The 16,063-nt window shown below is 38.2% G+C and overlaps 1 protein-coding gene across 1 annotated transcript; it reads left to right on the top strand.

Annotated features, from left to right (window-relative positions):
• Nucleotides 1–14,860: 14,860 nt before the first annotated feature.
• LOC308350835 (olfactory receptor 56A3-like) lies at nt 14,861–15,805 on the top strand (the record flags this gene model as incomplete). Its single annotated transcript, XM_080816309.1, has 1 exon — nt 14,861–15,805. One exon carries the CDS (start codon nt 14,861–14,863, stop codon nt 15,803–15,805), a length of 945 nt encoding a protein of 314 aa, XP_080672435.1.
• Nucleotides 15,806–16,063: the final 258 nt, after the last annotated feature.

Here is a 16,063-nt window from a genome sequence, read left to right as displayed (position 1 = left end):
CATTCCTAAATTAGGGTGACTTAGAAATCAGTTAATGGAAAATTAGGTTGAAACTCATAGCTTCACATAAGTTGAGATATAAGATCAAGGAAAGAAGTAAATTTAAATCTGAAACAACTTCTTGACTCTATTCCTATGCTTCAAGTGTTGATACTTCCCCAAGAAAAATGTAGCATTTCTGTGAATTTTTAAATGTTTTCCCCAATCCTTGTAGTTCTATTTTGTCTGAAACATGAGAACTCAGGAGGATGAATTCTAGTTGAAATCCCAGTTAATACTGAGTTTACTATTTCTGTACAGGTAATTCTTCAAAAATTATATAACTGCGGGGGTGTTTGGTTGCTCAGTCAGTTAAACATCCCACTCAATTTTAGCTCAGGTCATGATCTCAGGGTCATGGGATCAAGTCCTGCATTTGTTTCTGTGCTTAGCTGGGAGTCTGCTTCATTCTCTCTCTCCCTCTTTCTCTGTCCCTCTCCACTACACTTGTGCTCTCTCTCTTTCTCTCTCCAAAAAATAAGTCCTTAAAATACATATATTTATAACTGTGAATATTACATGTTGAAAAAGACCACAGTATTTAAATGTCAGCTCTGAAAGACAAAAACATAACTAGAGTTTATATGTAAAGCTCTTTCAGTTACTGCCAAACAAGACAATAACTTTCTTCTCTTCCTATCCTTGATCAAGCAAAGATTGTGTCCTTCTGGTGCAACCCTCAAAAGGGCAGAGCCTTTGCAAGAATTGCTCACATGTGGAGAAATGGGATTACCTGGGTTTCAGAGAAGTTATCACACAAAGCCTCATCTTCACTGTCTTCACATGCATGAAGCTTCATCTTTGGATTCAAACACTCACTTTGTGATATTTATATAAGGTTCTGCTTGGTGTACAAATATGTTACAGCATCAGGTGTTCCAGTAATGAAACTTTAATATACTAAGACCAGTATTTATTGAACAAAGATTTTCTAGGCAACTGCTCGGATATAACAACTTTGTTAGAGTTTGAGGGCACAAAGATGCACAGAACAAATGTACAGTCATTGAGGAACACATGTGCTAACAGAATATAATGCAGTCTGGACACCCCTAACATTGAAGGCATATTTTCCTCTTCATAGAACAAGGTAGGAATGAGGTATAAAGAAATGAGGTATAAGTAAGTACAATAAGAAACTTGAAAAAGAGAAAAATCCTGAGAGGGTGAGTTAGAAATTCTGCACTTGAGTACTTGCACAGCCACATACGAGATTTGTGACCGGGAACAAATTAGTACCCTCACTGACATTCGGCATCTCCTTATGTTACATGAAAACAATGAATGGGTTATTTTAGAATATATGTTTCAGAGTCCATAGTCTCTCATGGTTCACCTCCCCTTCCAATTTCCCTCAACTACCTTCTCCACTCCATCTCCCCATGTCCTCCATGTTATTTGTTATGCTCCACAAATAAGTGAAACCATATGATACTTGACTCTCTCTGCTTGACTTATTTCACTCAGCATAATCTCTTCCAGTCCTGTCCATGTTGCTACAAAAGTTGGGTATTCGTCCTTTCTGATGGAGGCATAATACTCCATAGTGTATATGGACCACATCTTCCTTATCCATTCCTCCGTTGAAGGGCATCTTGGTTCTTTCCACAGTTTGGCGACCATGGCCATTGCTGCTATAAACATTGGGGTACAGATGGCCCTTCTTTTCACTACATCTGTATCTTTGGGGTAAATACCCAGCAGTGCAGTTGCAGGGTCCTAGGGAAGCTCTATTTTTAATTTCTTGAGGAATCTCCACACTGTTCTCCAAAGTGGCTGCACCAACTTGCATTCCCACCAACAGTGTGAGAGGGTTCCCCTTTCTCCACATCCTCTCCAACACACGTTGTTTCCTGTCTCACTAATTTTGGCCATTCTAACTGGTGTAAGGTGGTATCTCAATGTGGTTTTAATTTGAATCTCCCTGATGGCTAGTGATGATGAGCATTTTTTCATGTGTCTGATAGCCATTTGTATGTCTTCATTGGAGAAGTGTCCGTTCATATCTTCTGCCCATTTTTTGATATATTATCTGGTTTTTGTGTGTTGAGTTTGAGAAGTTCTTTATAGATCCTGGATATCAACCTTTTGTCTGTACTGTCATTTGCAAATATCTTCTCCCATTCCGTGGGTTGCCTCTTTGTTTTGTTGACTGTTTCCTTTGCTGTGCAGAAGCTTTTGATCTTGATGAAGTCCCAAAAGTTCATTTTCGCTTTTTTTTCCTTTGCCTTTGGAGACATATCTTGAAAGAAGTTGCTGTGGCTGATATCAAAGAGGTTACTGTCTATGTCCTCCTCGAGGATTCTGAGGGATTCCTGTCTCACGTTGAGGTCTTTTATCCATTTTGAGTTTATCTTTGTGTACGGTGTAAGAGAATGGTCGAGTTTCATTCTTCTACATATAGCTGTCCAGTTTTCCCAGCACCATTTATTGAAGAGACTTTTTTCCCACTGTATATTTTTTCCTGCTTTGTCAAAGATTATTTGACCGTAGAGTTGAAGGTCCATATCTGGGCTCTCTACTCTCTTCCACTGGTCTGTGTGTCTGTTTTTATGCCAGGACCACGTTGTCTTGGTGATCACAGTTTTGTAGTAAAGCTCTGAAAAACAACCTGAGGGTTTTGAAGGGGAGGGGGTGGGAGGTTGGGGGAACCAGGTGATGGGTATTAGGGAGGGCACGGATTGCATGGAGCACTGGGTGTGGTGCAAAAACAATGAATACTGTTACGCTGAAAAGAAATAAAAATTTAAAAAAAAAAGAATATATGTCTCATTCTATGAAAGTCTATGAAACCATGTTCTGCCTTAAGATAGGTATCATGCATGCTGTTGAGTCTTGTTTCCATACTTCTTGCCTTTAAGCATGGGCATGAACACTTCCCCTATTGACATCCCCCCCACCATGACAGTTGAAACTAAATGGGAAATATAAACATTGTATTGGGTATAACTTCCAAAGAGCACAATACATGATTTCATTCACAGGTTGAAATTCAAGCCTTCCTGGAAGATCATTTATACATGTACATCATTTACAGGACCCAGCCTGCACTCACCTGGCCAAAGGAAATCTATGGTCCTTCCTAATGGCAGGGCTCCATGTATGTTGACTTCTTGGTCCAATAGCCAGGGAGCCCCCCACAGGCAAAGCATACTGAAAAAGTTGTCATACTATCTGAGTCTTCATCTGGTCTTTAGGATTCACATGTTCCCAGAATTACTGATGGGGGAGATATCAATTATGGGAAGTCCTACTATACCTAAAATTATGGGTTCCTGCCTTCTGACCTTAAGATGGAAGTGCCTCAAAGTCCACTATCAGTACAGTTCCCAAAATCTAGGCCATTTGTCTTGAAAGAAACTATTTGACAAATCAGGTTTGGTCTGCCACACATTGTCTGTTTCTTTAATCCTCCATTCAGTAATGAAAGTCTTTCTTCTAATGGTCTTCGGTTCCACTACTATTGGACTCCTAATAGCATATGCTTGAAAATGAAAATACATGTACATCACCCTAATAATAAACAATAATTGCAGGGAATGTTAGGTCTAAATTCCATTCACACTATACACCTTTATTATATAGACCAGATATCGAACTAAAATTTCACTGTTGAAATATTGCTATTTCAGAGGAAGGCTTTAATTCAACATACTTGTAACTAAATACCAGTGAGGCTTCTCAAAATATAAGTGGGATTTACTTCTAAAAGCAAATTTTATCAACGATAATGCTTACAACCTGTATATATTTTCCAGCATCTTTCCATCAATCATCTGAAAGTCATTTCTTTTTTTTTAAGATTTTATTTATTTATTTGACAGAGATCACAAGTACACAGAGAGGCAGGCAGAGAGAGAGGAAGGGAAGCAGGCTCCCTGCTGAGCAAAGAGCCCGATGTGGGGCTCGATCCCAGGACCCTGGGATCCTGACCTGAGCGGAAGGTAGAGGCTTTAACCCACTGAGCCACCCAGGTGCCCCCTGAAAGTCATTTCTAATTGAGACTCACATCAACATACCTCAGAGCAAACCAAAATTTTTCTCTTTTTAAAGATTTTATTTATTTATTTGAGAGAGAGAGAGCATGAGCACAGGTGGGTGGAGGGCAAAGATAGAGAGGGAAAAGCAGACTACCCACTGAGGAGACAGCCTGACATGGGGCTCAATCTCAGGACCCTGGAATTAAGACCTGAGTTGAAGGCAGACACTTAACTGACTGAGCCACATGGGTCCCCCAGAAACACAGATTTTTCAATACAAAGTCAGAATAAAACTTGGATTAAGTGGTTCCCCGGAACAGAGGAATTCATCACAAGAGTTTGCTACTTGAAAGTCTCTGATTTTTTTTTAATTATTCAAAACTCTATTTTTGTCTACTTAATAATTTTCTAAATGTGGGAAGAGAAATTCTGACTTTTTAAAAAAAATTTTTTTGCCCAAGTTGTATGTGACAAAGAGATGTAGAGAACAACCGTGGCTGTATCCTATTCAAGGTATGTGACATGAATTGAGTGATTCTCTAGCCACTGATGTAAAATTCAGGAAAATTGAAAGAAAAAGCCTTGATTGGACAAGGAAAAATACTCTTAAAAATGGCCAGAGTAATAAACAAAATGTCTCCCATTCATTTATGCTTTACCACAAAGAGAAAAGGAGGCCAGGGAATTAGGGTAAATGATGACTTCTTTCTGATAAAATAATGAGAGAGAATATCAAATATCAGAATGCAGGATAGAAGATTAAAATGGTGGGAGGCTTATTTTATTAGCTCTATGAATGTCCAACAGCCCCAAAATCCTGCAATGAGAGGACAAAAGCTGCAAATGAGCCGCAAACAAATCCAGGAAAATGTTATTCCAAACTAGTTTTATTGGTGCATAATAAGGAATATTAACCTTATAATAAGCAATGTTGCTCATGTTAAGAGTTTATCAGAAAGGAAGTAACCACATCATATTTTTTTATCCTAGCTTAAATCTTGCCTTGAACGGATTTTCACAATTTTATACAATCACTATTTAAAACTGACTAGTTTTAATTTTTTAAGGTTTTTGGAGGAGACATTAGAGATAGAAAGCTTTATAAGCTTACATTCAAAATGAAACACAAATAGGAAATCTAGCCCTCTGAACCATGGAGCAACTACCTAGGTAATGATAAATGAAGGATTTGTTGGTAACTTTAACATTACTAGCAACCACAGACTCTTCCCCCATTGCTGGTAGGTGAATCAGACAAATATCTCAGAGGATATTCTGACACTGGAGATTGATCTAAGATTGTATTTCAGAATGTTCACAGCCTATGAGAATGGCCCTGCATGACAAATTTGGGGATGATTTATTCCTTCATCGAATATGTATTCAACACCTGATATATGCCAGACATATCAGGATCTAGGAGTCTAAATAAATAAACCATTCCAGGAAGAAATAAATGCTATAAAGAGAAAAAGATGGTATGATGTGTTAGAGTGACCTGAAACAGGAGAAGGAGGCCACTTTGGATGTAATTGTTAAGGAGGTATGTGCTATGTCGGTCATTTTTGAACTGAGGTTATGAAAGTTGATAAATTAATCACTTGAACCTATAAAACTATTCCACTCAGGTGGAACAGTAAGCAAAGAGGCCAAAGCAGAGAGCAAGAAGTCCAAGAGGTAGTGGATATCCTAGCTGGTAGGTAGGGTACAGCCATAGGGAGGCTAAGGCAGAAGTCCAGGGCAGTGACCAATGGGGAGACTTGCAAGCAATAGGACACGAGACAAATTACAAATGGCTATTAAAAGGTGACTATCAGTCAAGACCTGACAAAGGACTAGAGGTCAATGCAAAACTAGTAAAGGGGAACTCACATCCAAACAACCAAACAGGGACCCAATCCTACAAACTAGAAACATACAGGAGAAGAGGCTAGAGTTTAAAGGCTAGAACCTATTATTATAATAATACTATAGCTGGAATGCTACAGCAGAGAGAACACTATGTCTTGGGCAAGTTTAATTGCAATGGTGCCCAACTTGAAGTATCTTCTTCAAATATGGACTGATTGCATAATATCATCCTCATTACTCCTAGACTGGATGTCAGTGGAGGCAGATCTGAGCTGAATAGTAGATTATTAAATCTGGCTGGGGTAGCTGTAAATAAAGGAAACCTAAAACAATCACCTTTCCCCATAGACTTTACCAGGGATTCTGGAATCTCGGTTGGAGTGGTGGGGGCAGGGACACATTCAGCCTGCCCAATCAGAGATTTTTTTCCTACTGACGACATGTTTAATAACATCCTCCTGTGTGAATGTCTTTGTTTAATTTGTGTTTTTATTGAGGTGTAATTAACATAACATATTAGTTTCAGGTGGACAACATAAGGATTTGATATTTGAATATATTGTGAAATGATCACTACAGTAAGTCTATTTAACATCTGTCACCATACATAGTTAGATTTATTTTTATGATGAGAACTTTTAGGATCTACACTCATAGCAACTTCCCAGTATGCAATACAGGTTTATTAACTATACATCCCCACGACTTATTTGTACAACTGAAAGTTTATACCTTTTGACCCCTTTCACCCATTTCACACACCCCTCACCGCCCCTCTGCCTCTGGCAACTATTGATCTGTGCTCTGTTTCTACAAGCACAGGGATTTTTGTTTGTTGTTTGTTTAGATTTCACATGTAAGTATCATCATACAGTATGTCTTTCTCTACCTGATTATTCCACTTAGCATAACGCCCTCCAAGTCCATCCATGTTATCACAGATGACAAGATTTCATTCCTTTTTTTTGTTTTTTGGCTCAACAATATTCTCGTCTGTGTGTGTGTGTGTGTGTGTGTGCATGCACACACGTGCATATCACATTTTCTTTATCTATTCATCCACCGATGGACGTTTAGGTTATTTCCATATCTTGGCTATTATAAATAATTCTGATGGGTGCCTGGCTGGCTCAGTCAGTACAGCATGTGACTCATGATCTCAGGGTCTTGAGTTCAAGTCCCACCTTGGGCATGGAGCCTATTGAATAATAAAACAAACAAACAAACAAAGCTGCAATGAACATAGTAGTGCATGTATCTTTTTGAGTTAGCGTTTTCATTTTCCTCCAATAAATGCTCAGAAGTGGAACTGATGGATTGTAAGGCAGTTCTATTTTTAATTTGTTGGGATGCCTCCACATTGTTCTCCATAGGAGCTGTACCAACTTACATTTCCACCAACAATGGACAAATGTTCTTTTTTCTCCACATCCTTGCTAATGTTTGTTACTTCTTCTCTTTTTGATGATATCCATTCTAACAGGTGTGAGGTAATATCTCGTTGTGGTTTTGATTTGCATTTCCCTGATGATAAGTGATGTTGAGCACGTGGTCATATACCTCTTGGCCTTCCGTATGTCTTCTTTGGAAAAATGTCTATTAGATCTTCCATCCATTATTTAATCAGATTTTCTTTTTTGTCTTTTTTTTTTTTTGCTTTTGAGTTGTACGAGTTTGTTATATATTTTGAATATTAGCCCCTTATCAGGTAATATGATTTGCAAATATTTTCTCCCATTTAACAGATTGCCTTTCCATTCTGTTGATGATTTCCTTTGCTGTGCAGAAGCTTTTTACTTTGATGTAGTCCCAATAGTTCGTTTTTGCTTTTGTTGCCTTTGCTTTTGGTATCATCCAAACAAATCACTGCCAAGCTGATGTCAAGGAGCTTACTGCTTATGTTTTGCAACTATTTGAATATTACTTTAAACTTCTATCATCGATTTTGAATATAAGAAGCCCATTACTCTGCTAAACTATGCTAATGAATGCCTTTCTTCCTTAAAAAAAGATATAACTTTTATTGTTTACTAAAAACAGTATATGAAATTCATCCACAAATACTACTATTTTTGTATCAAGACTCCATAATCCAGATCCACATAGTGAGACCAAAAGTTTTGAGAGTCAAAATTATTTATTAATTGAAAAGGCACCTACAAAAGTGCTAGATACAAAGAAAAATTAAACAGTGTCTGGTCTTGCTGGGATTATAGTCTTTGGGAGGTGGCAACCAAGTATGCATCCAGAGTACCCAACATGTGAACAAATTTCTTGAAGAAAGGGATAGGAATAAGTGGGTAATTCATTGACATAATTTGTATCACACATTTAAATGGGATTAAATACCACCTATGTACTCTGATGACTCAAACTTCTGTCTCTAGCTTAGACCTGGTCCCTGAACAGTGCCATATGTCCAGTGGCTTACTTTTACTTCTCCATTTGGATATTTAATAGTCATTTTAAAATTCATTTTAAAAGGTGTCATTTGTAGGCGTTTGATATGGAAATAGAGTTAAGTGTCCGAAGCTAAACTTCTAATATCACATATGAAACTGGATCCTCAGTTAATGGCACTTCTGACTTTCCAACTATTCTTGCAAAAAGCCTTGGAGGAACAAACTGAGGGTTTTGGAAGGAAGGGGTGTGGGGGCCTTGGTGAGCTTGGTGGTGGGTATTAAGGAGGGCATATATTGCATGGAGCACTGGGTGTGGTGCATAAACAGTGAATCTTGGAAAACTGAAAAAATTAACTTAAATTTTTAAAAAAGACTTGGAGAAATAGGCTCTTAAGTATAAAAAACAAACTGATGGTTCATTACCAAAATGGAGTTGGGTAGGAGGACAGGTTAAATAGGTGATGGAAATTAAGGAGTATATTTGTTGTGATCAGCACCAGGTGTTTCAAGAAAGTGTTGATCAGTATATTGTAGAACTGAAACTAATATTATACTGCATGTTAACTAACTGGATTTAAATTTAAACTTTAGAAAATATGGAAAGAACCCAGAATTCCATCGACATATGAATGGATAAAGATTCTGAGTAGCTCAGTTGGTTAAGCATCTACCTTCAGCTCAGGTCACGATCCCAGGGTCCTAGGACTGAACCTCATGTCATGCTCCCTGCTCAGGGGGTATTTTGCTTCCCCCTGCCATGCCTCTGCCCCACCACCACCATTCGCTCTCTTTCTCTGTCACTGTCTCTTTGTCTCTTTCTCTCTCTCTCAAATAAATAAGAATCTTTTTAAGAAAAAGAGTGGTATAGATATACAATGGAATATTACTTATCCCTCAAAAACAATGAAATCCTGCCATTTGCAACAACATGGATGAAACTAGAGGGTATTAGGCTAAGTAAAATAAGTCTGTAAGTGAAAGATAAATACCATATTATTTCATTCATATGTGGAACTTAAGAAACAAACAAATGAACAAACATAGAGGAAGGGAAGTAAAAATAAAATAAGATGAAAATAGGGAGGGAGGCAAACCATAAGAGACTCTTAACTACAGGAAAAAACTGAGCATTGCTCTAGGGGAGGTGAGGGGAGATGGGATAACTGGATAATGAGCATTAAGGACAGCATGTGATGTAATAAACACTGGGTGTTATATGTAACTGAAGAATCATTAAATTTGACCCCTGAAACTAATAATAGAGTATATGTTAACTAAAGTGAATTTAAATAAAATTTTTAAAAGAAACATTGATTTGTACACTTTAAAAAAAGAGAAATAGAAAAAAGTGCAAATTTCCAATATTTGGAATGAAAAAAAAAAGACATCACTACAGGGAATGTAAAAAGATAATAAAAGAAAATTGTGAACTTCCTACCAATAAATTTCACAACTATTTGACAACTATACAAAATGGACAAATTCTTGACTGACACAAATCACCAAAATGGATTGTGATAGTTTTATTTGCCAACTTGACTATGTCATGAAATATCTAGATATTTGGTCACACATGTTCCAAGTCTTTCTGTGAGAGTTTTTTCAATGAGATTAACATTTAAATCAGTGGAATGTGAATAAAGCAGTTTGCTCTCCTACTTGACAAAAGACATCATGTTCAAAAATAGACAAATTTGTGAGAGATAAGGAGAGAATATTAGCAAAATCTAAAACTAGAATTAAATGTTCTAAAATTTAAATTAAAAATTCTGTACGAATTTTTAGATAATAAATAGAATAAATAGATAATTCAGAGAAAGGAAACCCAGAATGACTAAAAAGTTTATTAAAAAAAAACACTAAGAAAAATAATAAATAAAAAACACTAAGTAATCAAAAATTAAAACAAAATAATGAGGACTACCTTCAACCATCATATCTGTAAAGAAGAAGTTGGATAATGTCTAATATTGCCATGGATATAACAAATCTAGACACTTAATCTAATTCTGGTAGGATTGCATAAGTATCCGGAATAGTTAGAGAAAAGTATGTTTGAACCCTCTGATTCAGTAATCCTGTGCTTAGGTATATACCATAGGGAAACTTTCACATGTCCATTAGGAAAATGCTAAATGACAATATTCCTCCTAATGTATTAACACCAAATCCCAACCTAAATGTCACCTATAATAGGTCATCTAGGTGGCTCAGTCAGTTAAGCATCTACCATTGGCTCTGGTCATGATCCTGAGGGTGTCCTGGAATGGCATACCACCTGGGGCTCTCTGCTCAGCAGGGAGTCTGCTTCTCCCTCTCCCTTTTGCTCTAAGTTTGCTCTGTCTTTCTTTATCTCTCAAATAAATAAGTAAATAAAAATAAAATCTTTAGATATAAGTAAATGAGTAAAACGTTGCCTGTATGAATGAAAAGCTATATACCTACATTAGAATACCATTCAAAGTTAAAAGAAATGAGCTATATTTGCATGTTGTACCTTGGATAGGTTTGGGTTTTTTGGAGACTACTGAGTGAAAAATTAAGAACCAAGATGACATTTATGATACAATATAATATATAAATATTAAACACTCATCAACACTGAGAAAAACTATTTTTATGGATAACCTATAGAAAAAGAAACATATTAAAAGTGAATTAGAAAGGATATATATATTAAATAAATAAACTTTGTGCCTTTGGAGGGGGCAGAGATTCAGATGAAGGGTAACTGATGAAGTAAATTAAATGAGATTTTATTATTACTATAAATCAAGCCATAAGCATAAAGCTAAATTAAGGTCATAGTATAGGCATACAGTAATGTAAAGAGTGTGGGCACCTCAACTCTAGGCACCAGGGGTCCCAAAGAAAAATAATGGAAGAATTCATGTTCCATAACAATTATTAAATTGAAATCAAGTTACATTTTCATTGTAACAAAAATACTTTGATGTGGATATCCTCTCTGGAAAATGCATTTCATTTATAATTGGTAATTTTTTTTCACTTCCCTTTTATCATTATAATGTCGTGGTTAAAGTCACCATAAGTGATTATTCATTCAACAACATGGACAGACAATACCAGTCCTTCCTTGAGCACATGACTGAAATCCACAAGAACGTGCGGATGAATTTAGCATATGCTTGGAGGGAGATGATACCATACATGTACACAAATGAATGCACAGGTGTAAATGTAAGTCTTTGACATCCCGATAAAAGATCCAACGCAGGTCATAGACACAATATAGCGCCTCTAGGGATGGGCTCCCCAAGGCTCTTTCTCTCAGGCAGAGACAACCATTCTCTTCATAACACATGCCTATCCATCCTAGCAGGGCCTTATGAGATTGCTATTCTTGATTTCCATCTCCCTCTTAAGGGAATAAGAATGGACAGGTTCCCCTGAGGCAGGTCCCAAAGGCCACTGAGGCTATTAGAGTCTGAGTTCCAACATCAATGGAGGCAAAATCCATGCTATCACATCTTCTGAAAGTGAGTCTGTGAAGGAAAGCCTGGACTGGCATTGGCACCATACAGATGTGAAGATTTGCCAGAGGACAGGGCCCCATCTCTTCAATGCAGATATGTATTCCTGTCCTTTCCTGAGTCAAGGGTGTTTGAGTTGTCCTAACAGAGGTAATAGAGAGTGTGTTCTGTGTGATGAAAGGAGCCTTCTTAACTGCCTTGACCAATCTGGGGCTTCATGAACCACGGATATACTTAAGCTGGAGCTTGTCCATGGAATATTAACCAATGTCTTGGGATAGCTGAAACGTAGGACCCAGTAAAATGAATTCATGTTTTTAGTGTGAAGTTGGTAAATCTAGAAGCCATACAAGAGGAAATTTGTGTATACGTACTTGTTCTTTAAGGGAAGAAATAAGCTCATGCTATGTCATGACAAAGGTCAGAAAATAAGGATGTGTATAAGAGCAAGGAGAGGGAGAATAATTTATATTAGTTCAGGATGAACAATTTCTAAAAGCTGGAATCCTGATACTAAAAAAAGTGGCCAGAAAAAAAAATTTCCTTTCTGTCTCTAGATCCAGTCCATAATTTGAAGGCTAGACTGGTGGGACTATTTCACAAGTTTCTTCAAATACCTTGAGGCCAGGAGAACTTTTCATCCCCTCCAAATTTCCAGCTCTTTGTTTCCAGGGTACCATAACTTCGCAGAGCCTCAGGAAAGGGCTTAAGTTAATTCCCTGCCTTGGTCTCCAACTTCAGAAGGATTCGTCACCCTGTCCCTAATGGGGGCAAGACAGAGCTTCGGTGTCTCAGCCCTACTTGCCATAGATGGTTTCTGATTCCAGAGGAAGATTGAAAAAGGAAATGAAAAACATATATGTATATCCAAGTACTTTAGGCCAGAGGTGAGTTGAATAAATCATTGGTTGACTAAAAAGGGGCAGGAGGGAAAAGGAAAGAAGAAAGAAAGAAGAAGGAAGGAAGGAAGGAAGGAAGGAAGGAAGGAAGGAAGGAAGGAAGGGGAAAAATATGATGTGAAATACTTCTTTTCTGCTCTCAAGAAATTCTATCCTAACACTGGAAATGATCTTTCCAAGACTACTCAGAAAATTGGAAAAAAAAAAAAATCTGCTTCCTCTAGGTTTCCTTATGGATCCTCTTTCCCTTCAGCAGGGGTGCTTCCATGTCGCTGGATCCTCTAGAAATCAGGCAGGGATCCTTCATCCAGCTTGACTAAGGTGAGATTGGAGGCTGTGCTAAGAATGAAAAAGTGCTATAATGTTACTGTATAAGGTGTGAGCAGAGGAGAAGCTGGAATAAAAAATTAAGGGCAAAAGACAAGTCCTGATAGGAGGAAATTGTGTCAGAATGTAACATTGAAATTTTTGAATGTGCTGTGATAGAATTACCTGCTCTACTAGCAAATCTGCCTATGTGCTGTGTCTCACTGGCACAAGTGAGACAACTTTAAAACCACTCTGAAATCTATGGAAGCCCTGTTAACATATGCTATGCTTAATACCAGGAAAAGAAGTGGGAGGTAAGGTAAACTCTCCAAGTGTCTGGAAATTACTTTTGCCTTCAGAGAGAGACACACAGTTCCTGCCATACACTAATAGGACAGCACTTGCTTGACTTTAAAGCAGAATATCAAAAGGAATGAAGAGAGGAGCTGAGGGTAGAGGAGGGTAATTCTCACTATCTTTCTCTGACTCAGCAGTTCCCAGGGCCATTGGTAAGAAGGTCCAGGTCTTGAAAAACAAACAAAAACACAAAGCGATCAGTACTAGAAGTGTAGGAGCAAGGACATATACAGAAACAAGTGTGCCATTTTAACAGCTACATCAAATAGATTCTGATGATTGAAAGCAATTTTCAGTTCTCCGTTCATACTCTGTTAAAAACACCTTGCCACCCAGGTGTCCCAGGGCTCAGAGGAATTCTGTGTTCTATGGCTGATTAGATGTAGTACAGTACAGGTGACTGAAAACTGGGCTTAATATAAAATAGAATTTTACATCTAGATTGAAAGTTTTACTATCTGTGATCTTGGAATTTTCTTCACCTCATTTTCCTCACTCACAAAGTCGTATTAAGACAGAGTTCACATAGTTGTTTTAATTATAAAGTGAGATACTGTTCCTAATATATTTTAACACAGTGCCTGTTAAGTGCCAAAAATCCATTCAATACACTGCAGACACTTCTATTTTCCTGCTAACTAAACAAATGCAAAACAGTGGTTTAAACACTGATGAAGCAGAGTAATTTCCAATTATGGGATGACACCTCAGCACAACAGCAGTACCAGAGGGACAAATCTAGGGGCCCTACAGAGCATGATTTGAAAGACTCCAGTAATGCCGACGTCATTTTGCAGGCATATCGCACTGAAAAAGGTAATTCTTTTTCACAGCCTTCAATGGGCTTGCCTTTAATAATTAACAGGAAGAGAGTCCTGGGAACACTTTACTTCCATGTGAATGAAGTTAATCTTCACCTACACTCCCAAAATATTCTGCATACTGCTCTGTCATTATTCTTATCATTGTCTTCATCCTTATCTATATTTTCATCCCCAGGTGATTGTCACTTCCTTGAAGATAAGGGTAACACTTAATCTTTGTGACCCCTGTATATAAATGGTGAATAAAAGGCACATAGGAAGATAGGAGTGACAACACTCTGCAGTACTTGCTGTGGAAGTTGGGGACATTAGCTGGGCAACTGGGTAAAGGGATACAGAGAGGACTAACAGAAGACCAATCTCACCACCTTCACACTACTGAAATCAGAGGGCCTATTTTTTCAAAAGTAAGGATGCTGACGCACAGCTAACTGAAATTGCTAATTCTATTTTATAAGATTGCTTCATTAAGAAATTAGGAATATTTGAGAAATGAGGAGAAATAAAATTTGCTAAAGACTGAAATTAATTTCTTTCTCTATATAACATGCAAAATCTCCAGTGAAAGCAAGATAACCTGCTTGAGCACTAAAGTGATTCCAATGAAGCTGAATTTTTCTTCCATTTTAACTACAGTTCAGAAACTAATTCTAATCCTACCTTGTTAGGTCATCAAAGAGAATCTGTAGAAACAAAATCCACAAGATGACACCTCACAGAAATGGCTCCAGTGGGGTTTCAGAGTTCCTCCTGAATTGTTTTGTCAGGTCCCCCAGCTGGCAGCACTGGCTCTCCCTGCCCCTCAGCTTCCTCTTCCTCTTGGCCATGGGGGCTAACACTATTCTCCTAATCACCATCAGGCTGGAGGTCTCTCTACACCAGCCTATGTACTACCTACTCAGCCTACTCTCTCTACTGGACATGGTGCTCTGTCTCACTGTCATTCCCAAGATCTTGGCCATCTTTTGGGTTGATCTCAGGTCCATCAGCTTCTATGCCTGCTTCCTCCAGATGTACATCATGAATTGCTTCTTTGCCATGGAGTCCTGCACTTTCATGGTCATGGCCTATGACCGCTATGTGGCTATCTGCCACCCACTGAGGTACCCATCCATCATCACTGACCAATTTGTAGTCAAGGCTGCCATTTTCATTTTGGCCAGGAATGCACTTCTTACTGTGTCCATTCCCATCCTCTCTGCCCGGCTCGAATACTGTGGGAGCAATGTCATTGAGAACTGCTTCTGCGCCAATATGTCTGTTTCCAGGCTTTCCTGTGATGATGTCACCATCAATCGCCTCCTCCAATTTGCAGGAGGCTGGACCCTGCTAGGATCTGACCTCATCCTCATCTTCCTCTCCTACAGCCTCATCCTTCGAGCTGTGCTGAGACTCAAGGCAGAGGGTGCTGTGGCCAAGGCCCTGGCTACATGTGGTTCCCACTTCATTCTTATTCTCTTCTTCAGCACCGTCCTTCTGGTCTTTGTGCTCACTCATGTGGCAAAGAAGAAAGTCTCCCCAGATGTGCCAGTCTTGCTCAATGTCCTCCACCATGTCATTCCTGCAGCCCTCAACCCCATTGTTTATGGAGTAAGAACCCAGGAGATCAAGCAAGGAATCCAGAGATTAGTGAACAAGGGGTGGCAATAAGGACAATTGGATCTCTGCATTCCCAAATTAGGGTGACTTAGAAATCAGTTAATGGAAAATTAGGTTGAAACTCATAGCTTCACATAAGTTGAGATATAAGATCAAGGAAAGAAGTAAATTTAAATCTGAAACAACTTCTTGACTCTATTCCTATGCTTCAAGTATTGATACTTCCCCAAGAAAAATGTAGCATTTCTGTGAATTTTTAAATGTTTTCCCATTCTTCGTAGTTCAATTTGTTTAAAATGTGACAACTCA

Source organism: Martes martes (assembly GCF_963455335.1).
Source record: "Martes martes genome assembly, chromosome: 10".
Lineage (NCBI taxonomy): Eukaryota > Metazoa > Chordata > Mammalia > Carnivora > Mustelidae > Martes > Martes martes.
The sequence above is the reverse complement of the archived record's forward strand: the minus strand, read 5'-3'. Positions and strand labels throughout refer to the sequence as shown.